Source organism: Diadema setosum, chromosome 18 (assembly GCF_964275005.1).
Source record: "Diadema setosum chromosome 18, eeDiaSeto1, whole genome shotgun sequence".
NCBI lineage: Eukaryota > Metazoa > Echinodermata > Echinoidea > Diadematoida > Diadematidae > Diadema > Diadema setosum.
In genome coordinates, this window is record NC_092702.1 from 29,107,566 (window position 1) to 29,132,052 (window position 24,487).

General features: G+C 37.3%; 1 protein-coding gene across 2 annotated transcripts; it reads left to right on the forward strand.

The window, feature by feature from the left end:
• Window positions 1-1,463: 1,463 nt before the first annotated feature.
• On the forward strand, window positions 1,464-23,045 carry LOC140242085 (uncharacterized). 2 transcript variants are annotated; one of them, XM_072321845.1, is made up of 5 exons: window positions 1,464-1,543; window positions 13,945-14,038; window positions 14,504-14,583; window positions 15,747-15,862; window positions 16,709-23,045. In XM_072321845.1, the coding sequence occupies exons 1-5, from the start codon at window positions 1,481-1,483 to the stop codon at window positions 18,297-18,299; spliced, it is 1,944 nt and encodes a 647-aa protein (XP_072177946.1). In that variant the 5' UTR covers window positions 1,464-1,480; the 3' UTR covers window positions 18,300-23,045. The 2 variants fall into 2 exon arrangements, with proteins under 2 accessions (XP_072177946.1, XP_072177947.1); XM_072321846.1 differs by lacking the exon at window positions 1,464-1,543 and adding an exon at window positions 1,794-1,951.
• The last annotated feature ends 1,442 nt before the right edge of the window (window positions 23,046-24,487 follow it).

Here is a 24,487-nt window from a genome sequence, read left to right on the forward strand (position 1 = left end):
GTATTCGATCTTCTGTTAGCATGCTTTATACTCAACCGGGAAATTCCAACGTTGGGACAGTGTGACGCCTGCATAATGGGTGCATTGAATGTGTTCTTGCATCTGTTAATTTTCATTGAATTGTACTGCAGCCATATTTCAAGCTGTCGCATGTCTTATAAACACAGCCCTTGTATTTTCGCAATTTGGTATTGAGCATAACCAGCCGTGCAGCTTTTATCTGGTCAGTTATCATTGCGTGCTCGGTTCACCTCGTCATATTATTGCTCTTATATACATAGCCTATGTATGGTTGTCATCGATTTTGGTTTTTATTTGTAACCAGGAACATGCAAATTCACATGTCATGTTTCCAAGGTGCACTGTGGATCAGTTTCCGGGTCACAACATTGTGTAGGAACCTTTCAGCAACCTTATAATTAACTACGGGTAATTAAACTGCGAATGTAGATTGTATTCAACATAAATCTTTCGGCTTGTTTGGTAAAAGAATGATGTTCGATTTAAGTTTTGTATGAGCATCCATCTTATACAAGGTTTCCTTCAAATGGAATATGTGAGCTGGGTCTGAAAGTATATAGAAGAATATAATTCCAGGGTTTAAGTTATTCATCAAACCCTCAGTCCTGAGACGGATGTATTAAACTGACAATGACTGATCGGTACATTATACGGAAATTTCTTTTCAATTTTCCTGTATTAAGTTGTAAAGATCACTATAGCCACGGTGATCTAATGATACCTAGTTTGTCATATTGTAATGTATCGATATGTTATATGTTGTAAATGTGTTGTGTAGAGAGACTCTCAATTTTCAAAAATATATGCATGGTTATGACGAGGAGAGTATATTAATATGCAGACTTGCGAGAGACAAACTTAGTATGATTATTTGTATTCCATTCATTCTTTTTCAATGATAGAAAGAGTAAGTTGGTGAAGCGACAAACAGAAGTTTCTACACTATGAAAGTGTAACGAGATCTAAATGATAATTATGTAACCATGATTTATGACGATAATTTCAATTCAGAATAAAGTTGTTGTGCTCATCACCACCATTCAAGCATCACATGGATTCTTTCTTCTTCTTTCGATAATACGCCACATTTATTTATCAGGCAGGCCGCAGGTGCACGTATAGGTCGTTAACCACCTTTGTTATAAATGTATGCACAAAACCGGTGGACGGACGTTTAACTCAGTCTACATTTTTATTTATTCATGCACAATTTTATCGCCTTGACAGGACGTTTTCAAACGAAAGGGGTTATTTGAGTACCGGTACTAGTAGTATGTGCCTGCACCTTTATCTTTTATTTTGTTTACTATGCGCTCCGACATTCATTCTTTCTGTGCGATGATGCCATTGGCTAAATATTGCGCACGCGCCGCGATGAATTGCCGAATCTCGAAAATATCAAATCCGATGTCGAAGTTTGGTACGGTACTGATCCCCCCTGGCCCTGGACCTTCCCTGGATGATAATCCGTTTTGCCACTGCGATCGAGTACGTCAACATTCTCGAATTCACACAGAAAGAGGTATGAGGCAAGATGTGAGTCTTTGAATGTAATTCCTGTTTATTTCCCCTGGCTTTAGCTAGGCGTAGCAGGTGGGTGTGACTGGATACCACACCAGTTTATTTGCAGATGGTGTTAGGGCATTTATGCCACCGTCATACACAGTAGGCCTATGTGACCATGATAAAATCCGCTGAACAGGGCCATAGGGGCAGTGCTGCTGTCGCTGTCACGCCGTCATATTGACAACTACAGTGGGAGTAGTAGCCGAGAAAAACTTCGTCGTACTGATTGATAAAGTTCTGAAGCTGTGTATACTGCGTTGGTATGTAGAGCTGTTCATGTGATGAGACAGGTGGAATTTGAAACAAGAAAAATTTGGGCATCAAGAGAAATTTGGATGAGTGAAATGTCGCATGGAGAACAACGGCGAGTTCTGACAGAAGGTCACGAGCCACGGCATGGCCCAAGTGCTGTGGTTCAGACGGCGTGAGCGTGATGTGACTGAGTGAAAGGACAAGTCCACCTTCATCGGGCCTACAGTGTTCGTGTGTGTGGATTGAGTGAATGCAGCAATTCAGGCAATTCCGTGGTAACGGAATTACAAATCAGAGAAATTTGGCTCATATTCTTTCCACCTGTACACTGGGTTGATTACTTTGCCTTCTCTTGATACATCTAAAAGATGCAGAGGGAGAGGTATGGCCTACTCACACTATCACCCCAAATACAAATTTGTTAAATGTTCTCACTTGGTTGCTGGAATACAAAGGAGGTCAAATGTGTGATGGTAACAGAATTACCAGAAAATTGAGTCTCGACTTCAACCCTGACTTTGGGAGTAGTTTCTCTGAAATCTACAACACATACACTATAGGTTGTTGTCTGATTTCATCATTGATTGTGTCAACTTCAATTTAGTTGGATTGTGTTTCAAATATTTCATCACATTTTCTTTGCAGCAGGCTTTTTCCCTGTAAAGTCAGTGGTAACGGAATTACACAAATGGTAAAGGAATTATGCCTTCTGAAATACACTGAAAAAAAATTCTTGATACTTATGTATTCTGAAATGTCTTGATATAAATTGCTTATGTCTTCAGCTATAATATAACCACTAAGTACTCCCTAGCATTTAACCTAAATCTGCTACAGGTGTATAGGTGCCAAATGAGTCTCTATTCTATTGTCAAAAAAAAAAAAACACACATAAAATTATCATGCTAATGACTGTGATTTGAAGTTGTAACTATGCCAATCATTGATCTCTTAACTTGCAAGTACCATATCCATCAAGATTTGTCTTCTTTCAAGTTAAGAATCTCACACTCTGTAGGTAAATTACATCCAAGACACATGCAGGGCTGCCAACTCTCACTCATTGAGAGTGAGACTCACTCATTTTGGTCCTTTCTCACTCTAAAACTTTATTTCATTTGCATGCACTTCTATTGATCTCACTCGTTTTGACTCCTAAATTATAGCATTGGCCTATGGGAGTCTCACTCTCAACTAGTTTCCAATGTTGGCAGCCCTGCACATAGTAACGGAATTACACCACAATAGCCCTACACAAATACAATTTTATACATCCAGTCAACAATACTCAAGTTTTCTTGTATTTCTTATGTTAATATGCAAGACACCTTTCTCTGTTTTCTTGATCCTTAATATGCCAATTTTTGATGATGTGTGAATTACTTACAACTGTTACACATAAATATCATGTGCACATGCACAAGAAAAGAATGAAAAAACTGTCCCGATTGATATTGAATTTAAATCTAAGTCATAAAGTGCCAATTTAGTGCAAGAGCCCAGTGTGCAGACCCATCATTGAACACAATGTTTAGTATTAAAGATGAACACAAAGGATGCTTGAAACTTTTCATTTGTCAAGTGAAAAGATGCAGTTGTGGTTCAATGACAAACATAACAAATTACAATTCTATCAGAAATTGAAAAGAAAGTTTTCTTACATGATGATTACTGCACCAGTGCTCAATCATTAGTATTTACATTGTGGCTTGTATTAATCACTAAAAGTGACATTATTTTTACTAGTGGCTGAAGTTGCCTCCTGGTATAAAATGTAGTGCGTACTTTGATAATTACTTTACAATGTAAGTCCTACTTCAGCCTTCAAAAATAAACTAAACTAAACTAAACTAAAATGAAAAAGAATACAATAAAATAACTTTAACAAACTACAACTTTTTGAACCATTAGAAGTGAGTCCACCAAATACTGTAAATTCATCTTTAAAGGTGAGGGATCCTCTTTTATCCATCTGCAGCTCACTGTGTTAGAGCCAGATTATTCAGCCTGTCAACAATGTTAATATTTTACTTCTGACCACACATATTTTCAAAATGATGTCTTCAGAAATATGACAGTGATTTGATCATTGACTGTATTCATAACTTGGCCTATAAATTTCCTACAAGTTTCCTGTCTCTGTCTTCTTGACTTTCACAATTTTCTTTTCCTGAGTGTTGCCATATATTCACTCACAAGAAGTGTGCATCTTCTCTTTTGCAGTAAGTGGTATTTTGACTGTCTGGAAGCAAATTCAATTTCAATTCAATTCAAATGATAAAATACACTATACTGGCACTGAGGAAACTGGATTGTACAGCAAGTGTTAACAAGAAAAATAAGGTAGGAGCAGAAGCCTATTGACTTTATCAAAAATCTTCTAAGGACAGGAAGTATAGGCCTAGTATGTTAAATTTCAGAGCTGTATCACAATAACCAATTGGATAGTACAATGTTCATCACGAAATGGTGTTTTTGTCTTTATTCTTTCTGAAAAGAAGGATTAAAGGACAAATTTCAAAGGGTAGCAGATGCTCTGTATCAAAGGGGCATGAAAATCAAAAGTGTCGCAGGAGGAAAGATCTAAGAAACAGATGAAAGAAGGTCATAGCCATGCACTTACCATTAAAGACAAAGGACTTGGATAAAAACAGGACATGATCAGTAAAATGTCAGACTATCGACTAAGTCACAATAAAGTCTTTAGCATGATACAGAAAGATCAATGGTGTCACATTCGATGGGCATCCTATGTCAATTTATGACTTCTATCATATTGTGTATGATCCTTCTCGTAAATACTTGATCTCTCCTCACAAAAATTCTCCTGTTCATTTCTCTCTGTTAATTGCAGTGCTCCCTTTTCCTTTTAAAGAAATTCTATGTCCTGTCCTTCCTCTTCTTTCTAACCTTTGTTCAATTTATGCTGCATCACACCCATTCAATACTCCCTCAGCACTATACTTAGATTTTGTATTAAACCATGAGATCCTTTTAGCAAGAAAATATACATTGATATCTCAGAATTCAGTATGATTTTAACATTTGAGAATGAGTATCTTTTATAGCAAACCTGAATCATCAGTTAGCACAGTCTCAATGTGATTCTTGAACTTAGGAAAGTGTGAAAGTAGGAAGGAGACTTCAAGCACAAGTAGTCTTGTCAAGCAAGTACCCTGATGTCGGGGCTTACTGTCAGAGGCATCCAGCTATGCTGAGTCATGTCAGTGTATCATACATACATTTCAACTTTCACTCCTTTACTGCCAATCACTAACACCATTTAGCTCAAGGATAATGCCTTGAAGCTATTTCATGAACACTTCACATACATATTGGTAGGAAAGTAGGTTGTGTCATTCTTTTCCATATTAGATGTTCATGTAATTCCGTTACCATGTAATTCCGTTGCCACAATTACAGCAGAACTACATGTAAAGGAGATATTTCACAAAATGTTTTGTGAGTTTTCAGGGAGTCACATGTAGAGAAAAAATTTATAAGCGGAGAAAAAATCAGTGATTAGTTTGTTCAGGAGGAAATTTTGTTCAATTTCATAATAACAGAATTATGTCAATTTGTCAGTAGATCTTGAAAATTTCTCAAAAAAAAATTATAATGAGATTGACTGAGTGCTTCATAAAATGTGATTTTTGAAGCATAACAAGAAAAATGTCGAAGTATGGATAAAGCAGAGAGATATTTAAGTTATTTCATTTTAAATTTTCATTTGATATTGCAAAATTATAGATGAATGCAGTAAATAGTCTTCCAACTTTAAAAGTGTGTACAACAAAAATGAGGAAAGCAATTGGAAAAGGGCTTTTTGTTTCCGTAAATACAACAATCCCTCTGTTTGGCAAACTTAGATTTGTGAGCATTTACTTTACTTTGAATTCTGCTGGTTTTGCCCTTCCCATACAGAATTGCCCATTTATGAGTAGAACGTATTCAGTGAAAGCTTGGGGAAAATTGGACTAATTGTTCAAAAGTGATGAATTTTGAAGTTATCTGCACAGTCACTTCTTGATGAGAAGACTAACATATCTAACGTTAGCTTTTAGAGTGTATGCTGTCACATGTGTAGAACAATAAAAGGAAAATAGGAGAATTTCACAAAATCTTAATTTTTATTTTTTGAAAAAAGTGCACATTTCCCCGACGTGTCACTGACATATATATGTTAAGGGTAATTTAATTCCCCCTCCCTTCCGAAAGCGGCAAGTTGTGTTCTATTATTATGCGAGAAAAGTAAAAATATGTTGAATTTTCTTTATTTTCTTTAGGCCTAGTAGACTTCTACTAAGTAGGGACAGATTCCCATGCTGCAACAAAGTTAGTAGAATCTAGTCTTCTCATCCAGCAGTGACTGAGTCAGAAACCTCAAAAATTCATAACTTTTGAATGGATTGTCCAATTTTCCTCAAACTCTCACCGATGTGTTCTACTAATATTGCTGCATTCACTCAGTCCACATGTCTAAGATCCGAAGGTGGACTTGTCCTTGAAGTTGTGTTTCAGAACTTGGACTTGGTCAGAGTGACAAAGGGCTGTTCTGCTAGTTCTTTCTCTTTACAATTTACAAGACTTTCGTTTAGGATGATACTGCTCCCTGTCGACCTTGGTCAGTACTAGTACTAGGCTTGAGCGAGCTTGTGCCCAAACTGCTGTATTGCCTACAGACTATTGTATTTGTGTAGTGTAAATCCAGAATCCCCATTCTACTCACACTCCCACCATGTTTATTGTTGATCCTACAATGCATAAAATCTCTATTCTAGAAATGGGTCTACAGTCTACTACGTGTACTATTCTATTAGTATTAAGTAGTAGTCTAGAAAGGTGCTGTTGTTGGTTTTGTTTGTTTGTTGTTTTTTTTCTCTCAGATACTGTACCAGTGTGTGCTAGTCATATTGCTATCATTAGCATTGGCCAATTTTAATGGACAATTTTGAAGTGAATCATCTGTTTTGTTTTTTATTTTTGTATTTGTTTTTTCTTCCTTGACCTTATCTTTTTCTTGACTGCTGACTAGATGAGGGTGGCATGAGAAGATCTAGGTAGAAATAGGAGCCAAACTTTGGATCAATTCTGTTTGTTAGCAGGGGACTGACACCCTGCCTCTGCCATGTCAACCTGTGTTTCATTTACACTTTTTGCATAGAAAGGCACTTACAGCCGTATGCATGCAGCAGTATACAAATAGTGAATAGTCACAAGTGCGATGGTACAAGATTTCGCATGTGGTGAAAGATAGAGGCGCTCTATTCAACGAGGCGAAGCCGAGATGAATAGTGCGCCTCATCTTTCACTGAGTGTGAAATCTTGTTCCATTGCACAAGTTAAGACCATACACTATTTGTTTACGCACCTTGAACGACAACAGATACTTAGTATGGTCCACACAGATTCTTGAATTACATGTTTTAAGCGCAGAAATGGGATCCATTTTCCATGAGAGATGAATGAGTAGCCGCACAGTCACAGTCACCGTGTACGTATGTACGCAAAGCCGATCTGTTGAAGTTGTTTGCAAAAATGAGTGACAAGAGTATGCGCTTGTAAGCGTGTTTGTAATTGTTGAATGCGCGCGGCAAGTGTTTGTTTATTATGACATCAGAGCCATGCAATGGAACAAAAACTTTGTTTATTGTGACATCAGAGCCGTGCAATGGAACAAAAACTTGGGGGTCAATCATGAGTTTAATTTCACGGTCCGAGTCAATGGAAATGGGTGATATCAGCCATGTGCTGTCTATTTTTGCTCAAACAAAATTGCACGGCTGACTGCCACAGCATGCGATGGAACTTTTAACTACTGTATACGCCATATATTTCGCGAGTCTAAATTTTTTGCGAATCGGGAATTCCCGACGATTTCGCGAGTGGTTAAATTTGCGATCATGGAGTCCTGTAGTACTGAACGGAGAAGGGTACACGAGTACATCACATTCACATCGGGATCAGAGTCAATATTTTTTTTTTTTTGTCTTTAATTTCGCGAATAGGACCTGACTCGGGAAATTTGCGAAAATAAAAACCTCACAAAATATTTGGCGTATACAGTAAATGTCACGTGATGGGCAATCGACCAATCGGATAGCTATATTCTAATTAGGTGTTGCATAATAAGTACTGTAAGCAACAAAAGTACCAGTTTGAGGTACCAAATTGTAAATCCCTCAAACGACAAGGACATGGAAGAGCCTTCCCCAGAGTAATCTCTCAAACTGATTCAGCCAAATTCAAGACGACTATCTTTCCCTGTGACTGAGTCCACCCTCTGCTGCCATCTCCAGTTTAAAATCTGCCTTTGGAGTCTTTTGAAGGAACCTTAAGTGCCAAGATATACCCTAATATTTCTTGAATTAGGACTTGTAAGACAATTTTGCAGTTGACTTCCAAAAATAAAATAAAAACTTTCCCTATCACAATCTCATCCTAGACAGTTTGCCAGGTTGAATTTGAAAAACTTGCCTGCTTGATCTCACACTTGTTCTAAACAAGGTTACAATGGGCCTTCTCAAATTGAAGTACATGTAGTTTCAAATAGTCTTCTTGCTAGATCAGGTTAAACTTGATAGTCACTAGCTGCTATGATGAGAAAGAAGTCAGACCAGTTACAAATCATTATGTGCTGGGCCAATGTTGTTCAATTCATTTAGACATCACCATTTAACTAGTCCAGAAAAATGTCTTCATTGATTTTTATTTTGCTGTCGAACAACTGTTACAGTGGTCCATATTGCAGCAACTGATACTTCTGGTTTTACTTGAAATGTAAATGAAAATGTCCAAGTACATAAATTTACTGTATCAAGCTTTACAAAAACTACCCTATATGACTGGGGGCACAACAGCTTTTGGCAAAGTAGATACACGAAACAACGTGCCTTGCACTTGCTGATCAACATCCTTTTTTTTTTTTGGTCAAAATCATATGGCAAGTGTCCATGTTCAACTATCAAGTTTCAAATTTACACTGGTCCTTTCTGTTTATTTTATTGCTTTTATTCAAGCAAATGCCACATATCAGGAACAGCTTCTTCTTTTTTTTTCTCATTTGCTGAATGACTCTTCTTTAAACCCTGAGAGACAATTATGGCATACTTGTAAGTTGGAAACTCAATTTTACAGGGCAGACTTTCTTAGTGTCTTATTTCTCAATGTATTATCAGGCAAGTCCAAGATAAGGTCCCCTCAGAAGGCAAAATTTAATCTTTGCTCAATATTGGCATGTTTGGTACCATTTTGAAGCTTATGAGTTGAAGTTTCGAATTCCATGAAGAAATAAAGAAAAAAAAATCATTTTTTATGCAAATTTCAATGGCTTCATGTGCATAAATGTGAAATACAGTGTTACTTGTGGGACATTCATAAAAATTCATATCTATTCAAAGGAAAGCAAATGATATTTGATTAATATGTGGACATAAGAAGTTCATCAAAGAGTTTGACTTGGTATTAAAATGTTAGGGATTATGCAATTAGTTACGCAAATTAGGTTGTGTCCTATCTTGAGATAAGTGATATCCTATAGGTATCAAATTGAGGTCATTTTTTAGGTTTTTTTTTTTCCTAAAACTGCTAAGGTTATTGGAGTGCTATTCTGGGAAGTTCTAATCTATTGTTTGAAGAAGTTAGTTACCATAGAAAGAGAAAAAATAGCAAAAGAAATATTTTTATGAGGCAATGAAATAATTTTACAAATGGAACAAATGCATTACATATGGGACATTCCCATACATTGCATGTGAATATATGTAGTGAGCTAGGAAGGTCTCTCTGTACAAAATGGTTGATGATCCTGCAGAAGACATCCCAACTTTGCACCCACTTTTGAATTACATGTATACTACACTTGAAACAATACATGTACTTGTACTTGACTATTCAATTCTAAAAGGGGGGGGGGGGTAGTAAAATACGTCTTACACAATGTATGTAAATTAGCATTAAAGGGATGTACTTCGTTTAACTTTTTATGAGGTGATTATAAACCACTTAAATTAATTATTAGAGAGCATACAATTCTAAGAGGAATTCAACGTTTATTTGATGAAGATCCATTTTGAAATGGCTGAGATATCAAAAAACACAGTAAAAAAAGAAAAGAAAAAGTGGTCCTAATAAAAGATGGGACCCACCTTTTATTTGGACACAGTGTTTCTGAATATCTCGGCAATTTCAAAACGGATTTATGTCAAGTAAAGTTTGAATTCCTCATAGAATTGTATTCTCTTTTATATTTTATATAAGAAGTGTCTAAAATTATCTTGTAAAGAGTCAAAACCAGAATCCCGATCTCAACCAGAACTATACAATCCCTTTAAGTAGATACCTGTGATTTAAAGGGTAATGGAACCAAAGATATACATGTCTGCAGATTGAAAGACTGCAGCAATGTTAGTAGAATGCATCAGCAAATATTGAGGAAAATTTGATACTTTTTGTAAGCCATTCAATGTTATACATGTTTGAAGTTTCAGTGCCAAAATTGCTGGATAAAGAAATATGAAACATACAGTTCGTGACATTATTCATGTACAATGATATAAAGGAAATATGAGAAAATTCTGCAAAATTTGATATTTTAATGAAAAGTGCATGTGTACACATTCCCTCAACTTGTTACTGGCATACATGTACAATGCATGTTAACCCATTCGTACGATTCCCCACCACTTTTGTGGGGTGCCTTATGTAGGCGAAAAGTAGGGCGTCCAAAGACCTTAGACTTGGCCAGGAGCTGTAGAATGATTTTAGCCAATCACAGAGCTCCTTACTGGGACTCAGAAAAATGATTTATGCAAAGAGATTATTTATGAATGCCTCTTATTGGCTAAAACACCTGTCGGGGGTTCGAGCCTGTGGAGAAACTAATCAATATAACCCCTACTATATTCATTTTTAAAGGCCGCATGCATTTTTGTTGCCCCAGCAACTGCAGTGATTTCTTAAAGGACAAGTTCACCTTCATTAACATAAGGATCAATTCTTATGTTAATGGAGGTGAACTTATCCATTAAGTGCGGTATCATGATATCTATTGGCATCGGAGAGTGTTTGGCGATATCTACTTACATTACCATGTGCGTGTACCGAGATGCAGAGTCATGAAAACCTCACTCACTCAAAAAAAAAAAAAAAAAATTGAACTTGGCATCTCTGAATTTTTGAATGGATAGTATGATTTTCCTCAAAATATTGCTGTGTTCTACATACTGCTGCATTCACTCAGTTCATATACATTTGGGTTCATTTCCCTGTAAAGTCTCTGCCATATGCTGATGATGTGTTAATTTACCACACTCCCCCCCCCCCCCTTTGGATTGGAGTAGTTAAGTATTGTCTCAAGTGTCTAGCTACAGTTATTGCAATATTTGGATGCTAGCTGCAGGCTCATTGACCCTCCATGTGCTGAGAGACCATCCTGGCTAGGTACATTTACATTCATACGTAATATTAGGATGTCCCATGCCATACGTAACACAATTGTCCCATATGTAACATTTTTTACTTGCCTAATCAAAAGTTGGTCTATATACCAGTACTTACTTTTATTCCTTTCTATGGTATTTAACTGCTTAAATCAAAAGCCTAGAACTTCCCAGAATGGCACTACTATAACTTTGATAATTTCAGACCCCCCCCCCTCCCCCCTAAAAACATGTTCACTTTGTTATGTACTTACAGGACACAACCTAATTACCTAAAATTGTCTAAGATACAACATAAAACTATATGATGAACTCCATGTATATGCCAACTATGACTCAAATGTCAGGTGTGTTGCGTTGAATGAAAAAAAAAAATAATGATTTTTTTTTTTGATAATTGTCTCACATGTAATCCTGTTATTTCACATTTATGCAAATGAAACCCATGGAATTTGCATAAATTAACATTAACACTTTATTTTCTTAATGAAATTACAAACTTCGACTCATAAGCTTCAAAATTATACCAAGCTGAATTCCAATATTGAGCAAAGATGAAATTTTGCCCTCTCAGGGGACCTTATCTTGGACTTGCCCTCATAACTTAATATCTACTGAAGATGTGATGCTTCTAAAGTCCAAAACTCATGATTGTAAAATGAATGAATGGTTGTTTGCTTCTCTTTAATTATCTAATGACAAGTGTTTTAAAAGGAAAGTACACATGAGCTGTATAATCTGCATGGCATGCAGTAGCTGAAAAGAAAGTGATCACAACAGTGGCTTAACAACAGCAACAATAAGAAAGTTTCCAGATCTTCATGTGACCTTTTAATATTAGCTAATCTGAGCCAAAGGCTGAGATGAGCTATTGTGATCACTCATGGTTCAGGGTCCGGCATGTGTTGTGTCTCTTGCACCATCCGTCATGCATAAACTTTTTACATTTTCATCTCTAAAAACAACAACAAGAAAAAACCCTTCACCAAACATGGCAGGTAGCATTCCTAAGGGCATAGGATCTCAATTTGTTCAAATGGGCACCAAGACCCCCCCCCCCCCCCCCACACACACACACACACACACAAACACACCCCCCTAGGGGGGTCTCCAAACCCTCCAAATTGAGGAATCTTTAAAATCTTCACAAGAACCAGAAGTGATAGAGATGAATAAATGCTATGAATAATAGCCTACACTGGATAACTGTAGTTTCAGGTTTGTTCATGGTGGTTCCTGGGGTGCCCCCCTTAGGGCCATGGGGGGGGGGGGGGGGTATCTATATTGTGGCCTATATTGTACATTTTCATCCTACTCTTAAAAATGCATAGTCAAATTTTTACCAAATTTGGCAGATGTTATTGCTAGGGTGATGAAATAGTTATAAATTTGTGTATAAGGACACCATTCTCCACATGGACCAATTTTCACATTTTACCCTTTTCTTGATAACACATTGTCAGATTTCCACCAAACTCACCAGGAATTAATGCTTGGGTGATAGAATATCTTCACAAATGGAGACCAGTCCCCGATTGGGGGCTCTCATGGGGCACAATGCCCATGGAGATTCTCCACTTGGGGGCTCTCAGAGGGCACATACACTCCTAAGGGGGGGGGGGGGGGGCAAAGCCCATAAAATTAAGAAATCTTTGGGAATCTTCCCTAGAATCCAAATGGATAAGCCAAGTTAGTCCTATGAGTGTGCATAGATTGGTGACTGTAGTTTCAAGTTTGTTATGGCAGATACGGGATGGGGGTGGGGGTCAAGTTGAGGCCCAATTTTCACATCTTCATCTACTAACTTTAAAGCGCAGGGTCAGATTTTCATCAAACTGGACAGGTATTATTGCTAGAGTGTAGAAAATGTATTTTTACCAATGGGAACAATTTCCTACTTGAGAGCCCCAGGGGCACAGTGCCCCATGGGAAAGGGGGGGGGGGGGGGCAGAGCCCCCAAATTCGTGAATCTTTACAAATCTTCTTTAGTAGAACTGAACCAGACATGAAGAGCTAAGTGTTATGTTACTTGTCCTTCAGTTATGTATACATATTTATTTTCCTTTACATGTGAAATTTTTAATGGAGACTGTTGCAAAGATTTTTATGCCGTAGTGCATGACAATAAATGATCTGAATCTGAATCTGAATCTGAATCTGAAGTTAGTGCACTGAGTAAATGGACACCATATACCCCCCTTTAAAGCCCTCAAAGCTGCCTCCCTCCTGTCCCCCCCCCCCCCCCCAGTTTGCGATGTGCTCAGTTGATAGTCTGGAAGGTGAACTTGCAATACTCGGGTGAGTGCAAAAATCCCCCAGTCTCTTCTTTCCTCATCCATCACTCAATGGACTCGTTCATTTTGTATTATAATCTATAATTTTTATGGTAACTCCCCAATATTCAGAGCATGACTACTGAATGTAGACAGTATGCTGTAAAATGAGTTTATTACCTGTTTTCTCTGAATATTTTGAATGTTGACTTTAAAAAGCATAAAGGGCGACTTTCACCATTATGTATCTTTGAATCAGATTATGATTGCAAACTTTAGATGGATGTGTGGATTCTTGTGTCAATGATAGTTTGGTTTTTAGACTTAAATGTGTCCTTGATAAAATAACAATATTCTTCGTTTGCTGATACACCAATTTTGTCCTCTTTTAGGGTGATGTAACCATGCCACCACTTACCCTGTTCTTGAGTGAGGATACCACCAAGCTGCTGTACAACAAGTTTGTGGTTGTGATTGGTGATTCAAGTAAGACTTATTCTATACATTCTACTTATTTTTTAAGCAGCATTCAGTGTAGGATTCACATACTTGAAGTGATTGTGTCTCTACAGACAGATTGTCATGTATTGATAATTGTATTAAAAGCACAACATGTAGGTCAGACCCTGTTTGTATTAAAATATATTGTACTTTGCTATCACTAAAAGTCATCAACTAATAGGTTTCTATGAACAAAATGAGATGAGCTTAAATCAAGATCAAATGTTCTCCTTTGTTGTAAGTTGATGAATAAAGTGACAGTCTGTCATAGTTGAAGGGAACATCTGTCTGCCTCCATAAAAAAACAAACAAAGATGCCTTGTGTCGCAGTACAATATGTAAGTCAACATGCAAAAACCACTGTACATCTCCTTCAAAAATTAACCTGAAAATTATGCCTGGACAGTTCTTGTAAGAGATATACACTGTATGTTTTCCATTAATTTGCAGTTCAGAGAGGCATTTACAAGGATCTTGTGGCACTGCTGCAGGGGAATGAATATTTGTCAGCAAAAGACTTGAAAGCAAAGGTAACTATCAGACTTTATTTGGGGTCTACATCCAGTGGAAGATATCTGTCTTCTGCAAATTTTTCATTATTTCAAGAAAAATGTGGTATATGGTTGGTGCATTAGTACCAGTGTGGCAGGTATAAATGAGTCAAATTTCAGTGTCTTTGTGGCAAGGCACATTATTACAGACCTGTGAAAGTATGTCAAAATAAAGTTTGTGACTTGCAGTGTGTCTTGACTTTGTGCAATAGTAGCATATTTAGCACTGCTTTCCAAAGCAAGAGATACAGGAGCACAAATTAATTTGCAAATACATTGTACCTGGTCAGTCAGTAAATTGCAAACTTGATAATCAGACAGCAATTCCTGTTCTCTGTCTAAATGATACCTTTTTACATGACTGTTTAGTTATGATGTGTGTGACTTAAGTCCTTATTGAGCTGGATATTAGAGGGCCATGCACTGTCTTGTCATGCCATAAGGTAATGAGCAAGAAAATTTTTCCACATAGAGCTTCATTCTACTAACACAATACGAGTTGTTGTTTTTAAGACTCACCATTTCACATATATCTTTCTGTGCCGTGTAGGAAATATCCAGTTTCCTGCCTGATACAACCAACATACAGTATGTGATCACTAGATTTGCGGTGTCATTTACAGAGGATTATAATCTTTCGTCAATAACATTTTAAGCCACTTTGTGACCACGTACAGGATGTATTATCCTCATGTGTATGTCAGCATCATCCAGAACTTTGAATGCTCATTTGAGATAATTACTGGTACTGCAGGAAATAACCATTTCTATTTATTAGGATATATTACAGGGAAACTCTGTTATTACAAGCTCCAATGTGAGGTACCATTGTAAACAAGGTTAATTTGGCAGTTTTGAATTTCCATTATTATATTTAGCTGGTCTCAGTTTAGCATGTTTACAACAAGGTACCGTCATAAAAAAAAATCGGCAGTCCTGGCAACCTCGTTATAATGGATTTCCCTGTACATTGAAATGGTACTCAGCTTGGGTGTACTCATATTAGAAGTTATGTAACATTTTTTTATGTGATGAACACTTTCTAAAGCAGAGCTCAGTTGCCTTGTTGTACACTGTATTGATTATAGGGGAGCTATGTCTTGTGTGCTAGTTTTATATTGCTAGTATTCTTACACAAACAGGGGGAGCTTTCCTTTATGAAGGATGAACTCCTTGAAGGTGGACGACATGGCAAAATGACCAATGGCATCAACTACAGAGAAGTCCGGCAATATCGCACAGATTTTCACCTAGTCAGGTATAACAGAATTTTTGCGTCAATGTCATGTTATTAAAGTACATGAAATGACTTGCTTAGCAGTAATCACTGATATGAGATGGCAGGTTTGAGTGCAAATTATTTTGATTCATTGCCATTTGCCCAGATTTGAATGGTATTTCAGTTACTTAATTTGTTAACTTTGTTCGTAATCAAAGCAAAATGGAAGGTGGAAGTATTGCAGGCAAACCCCATGTGATGAAAAGGATACAAGATTTCATTGGTGTGAGAAGATTTTACCATTAGCGATTTTTAACATTTGTGTCTGTGGCACAACTTCTGAATAATGGATACAATGAACTAGTTTTGGAGACACAGATTGAGTTTGTAAATACACATATTTACAAATGTATTTTTTTTTTCAAACTACTTTGTATTTGACACAAACATATGCCCCCACCTGCAACTAGGGCGCTTAATGTGTCACAAATATCTGTAGTCCAACATATATCCAATATATGTATTTTAATATGTATGTATGTAGTGACTTATGGGCTTTCATTTTGACAAAATGTTGTGTACACTGAAAAGTTCTTGCAATCCTTACTACCTTGTTATAACAAGGTAACAAAGTTCCCTTGCACTTTGGATGTGATAAGCATAATGATGTTTGTAGACTCTTAGAAGTTGAGTGAAGTTACTTTGAATCATAGTAAACCATTTAAAATAATTTTTGATGTATATGTATAACGGTAATGTGCGTTATGTGTGGAACATATTGACTGTTTGTACAATTGGCACCTTCACATCTTTGCTATGCAGTATCCAACATGAAACATTTAAGGACACCGACAGGTTTAACAGGTTAACCGTTCTCGTTGGCAGGTTTTACTTTGTAACACGAGCATTCAACAAGTACTGGGAAGAGGTCATACTCCCTGATTTGAAAGGAGATCCAGTTCCTGATGTGGTGATCATCAACTCCTGCTTGTGGGACATCTCCCGCTACAAGAGACGAGACAGTATGGTCTCTTACAAAGAAAACCTGGAGAAGTTGTTCAGTAGCCTGAACAGCATCTTGCCTCTTGAGACGCTCATTCTGTGGAACACGGCTCTACCAGTCGCTGCAAAGATCAAGGGTGGCTTCCTCCTGCCTGAGCTGGAGTACATGAGTGATAGAATCCGCCTTGATGTACTGGAGGCAAACTATTATGCCAACAAGCTGGCCAGGTACTATGACATTGACATCTTAGATCTGCATTTCTACTTCAAGCACCAGATGCACCGGCAGGTAGGAGATGGGACACACTGGAACTATGTTGCTCACCGCAGAATCACCAACCTGATCCTTGCCCACATTGCTGTGGCTTGGGGTGTTGGTTGCCCTCGAGGATGGACCTCACCCGCACCCAGGAGGGATCAGCCTCCATCAAATGCAAGTAACCCCAGTCTCTACTTTGACTTTGAAAAGACAAGTTCTCCACTACAGATATCTCAGAAGCCACTGATAACAGGCAAGGAATCACCAAACCCTGTGAGCAGACCAAGGTATGCCACAAATCAGGACTTGAAGGAGGGAGTCATGGTTGAGGCTCAACAAGAAGGACTTGGCAAATCTTGTCAAGAGGGGAGTAACCAATCCTTTGAGCTGTCTGATGCCAATGCTATGAGAAGCTTTGTCCGGAAAATGAAAGATGACTCTGTGACTTCAGATTCCGACATCAGTCTTCCCCCCAGTGATGATGGAGCAGAGAAGCTGGAAGCCAAAAACATGATGACTACCAATTTGCCAAGCTCTGCTGTGTCCAGAGATGCTCAAAGGAGACAAAGCCCAGCAGAGAACATGCAGCCTTCCAGCAAACCAAGTGGCTGTGTTGCAGGGTCTAAGGAAGAGAAGGATGGATCAAAAGAAGCCTCTCCCGAGATTCACCCCCTGATTGGAGGCGGTCTTCCCGGTAACATCAAGCTGGCACCAATAGATGTTGGCGACTTTCAGAAGCAGTCACCATCCCCACCTCAAGGCGACAGCCATCCAACATCACTGAAGAGCAGGGTGATAAAGTCCGGGAGCCGTTACCAACCATACGGTGCAACCAATACTGACACTCACTTCAAGACACCCTTGGTCCCCTCCACACGACCTCAAACACATTTGCCATCTCATTCATATTCCCCATCCCTCCCACTGACAAACAACCACCCTCATGCATACTCACCATACCCGTCCTACCCGTTCCGTGGCTATTCCAACTACAATCCCCAGCCAGCTCCATACTGGCAAAATCCTAGTCAGTCGATGTACCAGAATGCATACAACACTGCCTACCAGCCCTACCAAGCCAATAATCCCTATCACTCTGCACACACTGGTGTGAATCAAGATCAGGCAGCAAGAATCCGTCAGAGGATTGCTGCCGAACGTAACACAGACATGGCCAATCAGCTAATCCAGGAAGGATTCTTTCGGCTGCAGTAAATCACCCGCTTGTGTAAAAAGGTGTTTATATCATTTTTGCACAGAACATTTGCTCGTAGGAGTGCAAATCTCTCAAGATAGGAAAAAAATTCAAAGTCACATATTAACTTTGTTACGTCTCGGAAAAATGCAAGGCATGTAATACAATGCTAGGCATCTGTGTTCATTGGTATTCATATCCAAAATGATGGCAGACAGTAATAGTATGGCTCTTGAATTATTTTCTTCCGCTTGGAAGTTTGTTTCTCGTAATGCTCTGTACTTAATTTCCTAGCTGCCATTTTTCATGCAATAACTCTCAATTAAGGAAAAAAGAAAAAAAAAGATAAACGTGAACAACTGTAATTTTGATTTAAAATGCAATACTCGGGGGTTGCACACTAACCTATTTTTTTCTACTGGTCCAACCCTATCTATCGGACCAGTAGGTACTTATACATTGTTCCCAGTTTTTCCATTTTGACAAGTCCATTCCATCCAGAAAAAGTTATTAGTCTGCCAGTGAATTTTTGCTGCTCAGGGACTGTCTGACCAGTGCCAGTGTGCAGCGTTGCAATGTACTACACACTGTACATTGTAACTCTTACCTATGCATCCAATTCATGAAACTTTCGGTTTCAAATTTAGTCTTCCATATGTTGGGCGCGAGTCCACTTGTATTCAGTGTAAAAATAAGCTAATACAAAACCATTGTACTGTGAATGTCCAGTAGATCTGTAACAATATATGCAATCCTATGAATTTGCAAACTGCTCCCCCTTTTTTTAATCTCATCTGAGTGAAAGGCTCAATTGAGCTACTGGTATTGCGATCATTCATATTGTCCGATGTCTGTCATCCATCGTTTGTAAATTTTGTACAAAATTGGAAACAGTAACTCTAGGGTTTTCACTGTAGTATATTGTAATTTGATGTGATGTTGACCATTTATCTTGGATGTCATTGAGTTTGACCATGTTTTGATGTTCTAATATATTTTATTAAGTATGATATGTATCAGTTATCAGTACTAAGTTTGGTAAGCATACTTGTGCTCATATCAAAATGAATTTGGAGTACCCGAAGAAATGATTATGAGTTGAAAGGTAATTTAATCGGCCTTACTTTGACCACCTTACATTTGTGCCACTGGTGATGGTTTTGCCAGAGAATCATGTGCATGTTACTACTTGAAGAAGCACATACTCCATTATCATTTAAAACAATGGCATTGTCATGTCAATATTCATTAAAATGTGATCAATTGATTCACAGAGAATGAGGTATAGACATTTTTTTTTTTTAAGATACCGGGTACTTTTTTTTTTCATGATGTCATGGGATTTTAAGCTCTTGGCAAGTCACATTCTCCAAGCCACAAGGACCTGCAAATTGTGTTGCAAACTTGCCAGTGATGTCATTGTGGTATCTGTGGGTTTGAAGATTTTGTTTGGGTTTTAGTCAGGCATAGACTAACCCATGTAAGATCGTAGTGTTGGTTGCTAGAAGAAACGGAAACTTGCTTCATTTACCAGTTGGGAAATGGAAAGGGGGAAATGATACATTTCCTCTCTTGATAGTAATTATTCTCATGTTCATGCACTATTCTTTTTTAAGATCAATCTCTTCAGTTTGAATCTCAATAAGGGACAAACACACTAAGGACTGGAGGCTTCTGACAGACTTAAATGGAAAAAAAGCATTGTACACTTGTAATAAAGCTTTGGTTGAACAGAGGGTGTGGCCTTTGACATCAGATTCATTTAAGTTTTATTATTGCTAGCCAACGTCGAGCCAGTTTAGAGTTACATTATGCACATGAACGGACAAGTGCCATTTGAGAAAAAGTACATTATGAGATGCAGAGTTGTAATGAGCAATGTCATGGACAGCATTGAAAGGGTTTCTTTTCGTTGCAGTGAAAAAAAAAACCCACACATTTCTTAACATTCAAGGGAGCTTATTATAAAAGCATGTTGGACTAAGTAAGTGGTGATATCTCGCTCTACAACTTGCTTTGTTTCGATGTTTAAAATGCAGGGACATTAAAACCAGTGCCCACTGTGAACTGATCTATTATTCAACATACCTCGTATTGTCATAAAACAGGGTGCTGCCATTATCTTATAGAATAGAGTATTGCAAGGTTGATGCCTTAGAGGTGACTGCTTTATCAAACAAATCTATTACTTTGTATGACACTGAATCCTGTCCCTTCTCAAATGTTCACAGTGGAATACTCCTGCACTCTTCTGGTATCGGTACGCTTTATTTTGTTTGATGGTAGACCAGTTTACTGATGTATTTACAGTTTATGCACACACACACACAAATGTTACAGAAACAATCTATTTGAAGACATTAGTTAACAAGCTGAGTGTACATAAAAATTGTACATTCATGTACATTTCACAGTTCAATCACAATACAGTTCGACCTCGATTATCCAGCCTCCTTTTATCCGGAAATCTCTTATCCGGACGCGTTCACGCAGTGAAGGACTTTTTTTTTTTCTTCATCCAAAAATTGAGAAAAAAACAGTGACTTTCATGGATCTATTTCACTAATTTCATAAGATGTGCATGATAGGTTTCTCAATATCTAATGAGGTAAAACATGTATGATTTTCACATAAAGATATACTTTATTTTTGTGAAGAAGGGACTACAATTTTGCGCAAGCTAGCATAGATTACACCACCGTTGCGGGGTATGCTACCTGCCTAGCTGCCAGTGCACTGGGACGGCAGCTTGGATGGCAGCTATATACATTAACATTGTGTCTCCCATATCCGGCCAATTCGCTTATCGGATGAGCGTTGGTCCCGACATGGCCAGGTAATCGAGGTCGAACTGTATGTACATTCATGTACATTTTACAGTTCAATCACAATATGCAAAGTTGATGTCTCTATACCATGCAGTTAACTCCTTGCCAAAGATTAATCACTTGCAATTATAGGAAATGCTTTCACATATGAGTAATTTGTGCAGATATGATAACTGGGGTGTGATTTAACTTTTGTTGTATCTTGGTTTAGTTTAATTTATCCTGTGTAAATTTATGTAAATAACAGACATACAGGTACATTTATAGAAGCCTGTTTATTTTTGTATGTGTGCTGTGAAAGCCAAGTGCTTATACTGATATTGTTTGTTTTTAGTTATTTAGCCTTATTCAGCATGACATGAAGGAAACGGCGTACTTGAAGTTTGAGAATCTACGTAGAAAAAAAATTGTTTTGTGTATTTGAGTAACACAACAGCAACATAACAGTGCAAAGATTATTCAATATCAGATACAGGTGTATATGATGAACAATTAAGGCAAATGACTGAATATCATTGTGTCATCTCATGGTCACATGACTATGTTGTCTTTCTTATAAATCAAAATCTATTTCCCTTTCACGTTGATCCCCCCCCCCCCCTTAAGCACACCACCAACAAGTGTTTAATGATTTGGACTTCCTATTGTCTAAAATGATGTGTTGCTGGCACTGTGTTCTTAACACTGTCATGTGTATTTGTATTATGCACAGCAGAATCATTGGCTTACATGCATCTTTCAAGACGTGGCATCATAAGTGACACATTGTGTGGAAGACATAAAGGCTTGACAGTCATGGTGTCTAAAACACCTGTCATTGGTTCCCCATTGCACTCTATGTTACATGATTCATTTATAGGCCAATCAGCATGTTTGTTTGTTTGTTTGGTTTTTGTTTTTGTTTTGTTTTTTGTCTTGTAATATTTGTTTGATGATTGTCTTGGCTTCCGTGAATTTATATTCCCATAAAATGGCCCATCTTTGACCGATTGCCAACAGTCAGGTTGCAAATGGTAGTTATACACTTGGCATTTTTTAAAAGCTGATGCAACAGAAACGTGGAATACAGAGATCCGATACAACAAATTGACTGATACAGTGGACACGTCTTTGGTCCTGTGTAACAAAGTCTTTTCTTTCTTATTACTTCTGGTGCAACAATGTACCCAATACTGTTTAGATGAACAAAATTTCTTTGTCCCTGGAATGTTATATACAGTTTCCACATGTTACACATTTTCTTGAGGATGTGATAAAAAGTTTCTCCATTTGGTGAATACTAGAGTATGCAAATGTTTTCAAACCTTTGCAAGTCATGGCAGGGTGGTAATATACCCCCACAAAAAAATACCATGTGCTTAAACAAAAGCCAGAAAAGAGGGCCTGTGAACAGCAAAATTACCATCCTAACAAGCTCGAGAAATTACATGTACATGTACAAGTAAAAGAAAAAGCAAAAAACAAACCTTGAGACCAGTGATGTGTTTGTATTCCCTACCCCAAGGGCATGACTGATAAATTTGTATGATAAGTATAATGACTTGTAACTCGAGAGTACAATGAAAGAAGAGGCAACTTGTACATGCACTGTATATTCTTAAATGTTAACAACATATACTTCAGGGTGCTGCTTTCTTGTTTTTCTCTGTATTGGTGGTTTTAAAGGAAAAAAACTTTTGTTGCAGGAAGTTATTTAAAAGATCAAATGAATGTTGTCACCTTGACAACATGTGAAAGTCAGTTTTTAGAGTACCTTGTCTTCAGAAATGTGCACTTATGGTTCAAGTTCAACTGCATAGTTTATGTCCATTGAGATGTAAGATGAACATGAATTCTGCATATTTCGGTTCACTTTTTGATAATTGGTCCAATTATAATGTATGTTTCCTGTACTTGTGTTGGAATAAAGTTTGCTAGAGACATTCAGCACTAACTGCATTGTGCTTCTATTCAGTGTTTGTACGTGTATTGATGTCATAAGATTAGGTTTTGTATCTTTAACACAAATTTATACACTGTACAACTTCAGTTAAAGACAAGTTCACCTTCATACTAGTATTCTATACATGTAAACACAATGAATGCAGCAATAGTAGAACACATCAATGAAAGTTTAGAGGAAAAAGAAAAAGAAAAAGAAAATTCAATGTATTTTTGCTTTTATCACATAACAAAAGAGCACTTGACTTGCCGCTTTCAAAAGGCAGGGGGAATAATACACTGTGTATTACCCATACCATACATCAGTAACAAGTCAAGGGAAATGTGCACTTATCCAAACAAAACAACAAACAAAAAAAAGGGGGGGGGGGAATTTTGTGGAATTCTCCTTATACAGTATTTTCTTTATATTGTTCTACGCATGTGACATCACAAAGTGTAATAGTCATCTCATCCGGCAATGGTAGCACTGACATTTCAAGAATTAATAACTTTTGAATGGATTGTCTGATTTTTCCTCAAATTAGTTAAACAATGATGTGTTCTACTAATATTGCTGCATTCACTCAATCCACGTGTATATGAAGGTACTGTAAACTTGTCCTTTGATTTACATTTTGGCATTTGTATGTGTATTGACACATGCAGTCTGAGTAGGTGACTTGTTCTGAACCCAGACTGGTTCCTGTGCTGCATTTGGTCTGTTTTAAAATAGAGTGAATGAACATTCCTACAAATGAATAGCAACAGTAGAATCATCAACGTGTGCATATACATGCATATATATATATATATATATATATATATATATATATATATATATATACATAGTATACACAGCAAAACAAAAGAAAGTTAACGTTTTTTCAAGTTTAGATTTCTTATAGAATATTTTGCTGAAAGCTAATGTATTATATACCATATTGAAGGTAATTTAATTGGCTATCAACCTGGTAGGTCAACAAAAAGGGAAACTACGCATGAGTGAACACCATTGTTTTTTCTCTTCCAGGGCACAAAAGTAAAAATTGCAAAGCTGAACAAGTTATCATTCATGTGTATGTGCTCTTCCATAGAATAATAAGAACAAACAACAAATTTCACACAAAAAGAAACATGAATTAAGTTGCAAAAATAAACCTTTGATCTATCTTAAAAGCCCAAAAGATAATGAAGGCCAAAAATAATTAAGGATAATGAAGCATCTTGTGTCAAATCTAAATCCAAACGAAATAAGAGAAGAAGTAATAATTAACAAAATTGGTCGAAATTTGAGCTTCTTTTTTCAAATTACGAAAGTGTAAATGATTTTTGGTTCTTGAAATTGTTACATGGATTCTTAAATCACTAGATTAAAAGAAATAAAGAAATTCTGCTCATTTAATCATCTTTATTCTTATTATTCCCTATGTCATTTGAAGCTTGACAAAAAATTCTTA

Bases quoted from the DNA above. Each gene is read 5' to 3' on its own strand.
- LOC140242085 (XM_072321845.1), top strand. From the start codon at position 1,481: ATGATAATCCGTTTTGCCACTGCGATCGAGTACGTCAACATTCTCGAA. The intron at 14,584-15,746 runs GTAACTATCAGA...TTACACAAACAG, and splicing joins CAAAAGACTTGAAAGCAAAG to GGGGAGCTTTCCTTTATGAA. The intron at 15,863-16,708 runs GTATAACAGAAT...TCTCGTTGGCAG, and splicing joins ACAGATTTTCACCTAGTCAG to GTTTTACTTTGTAACACGAG.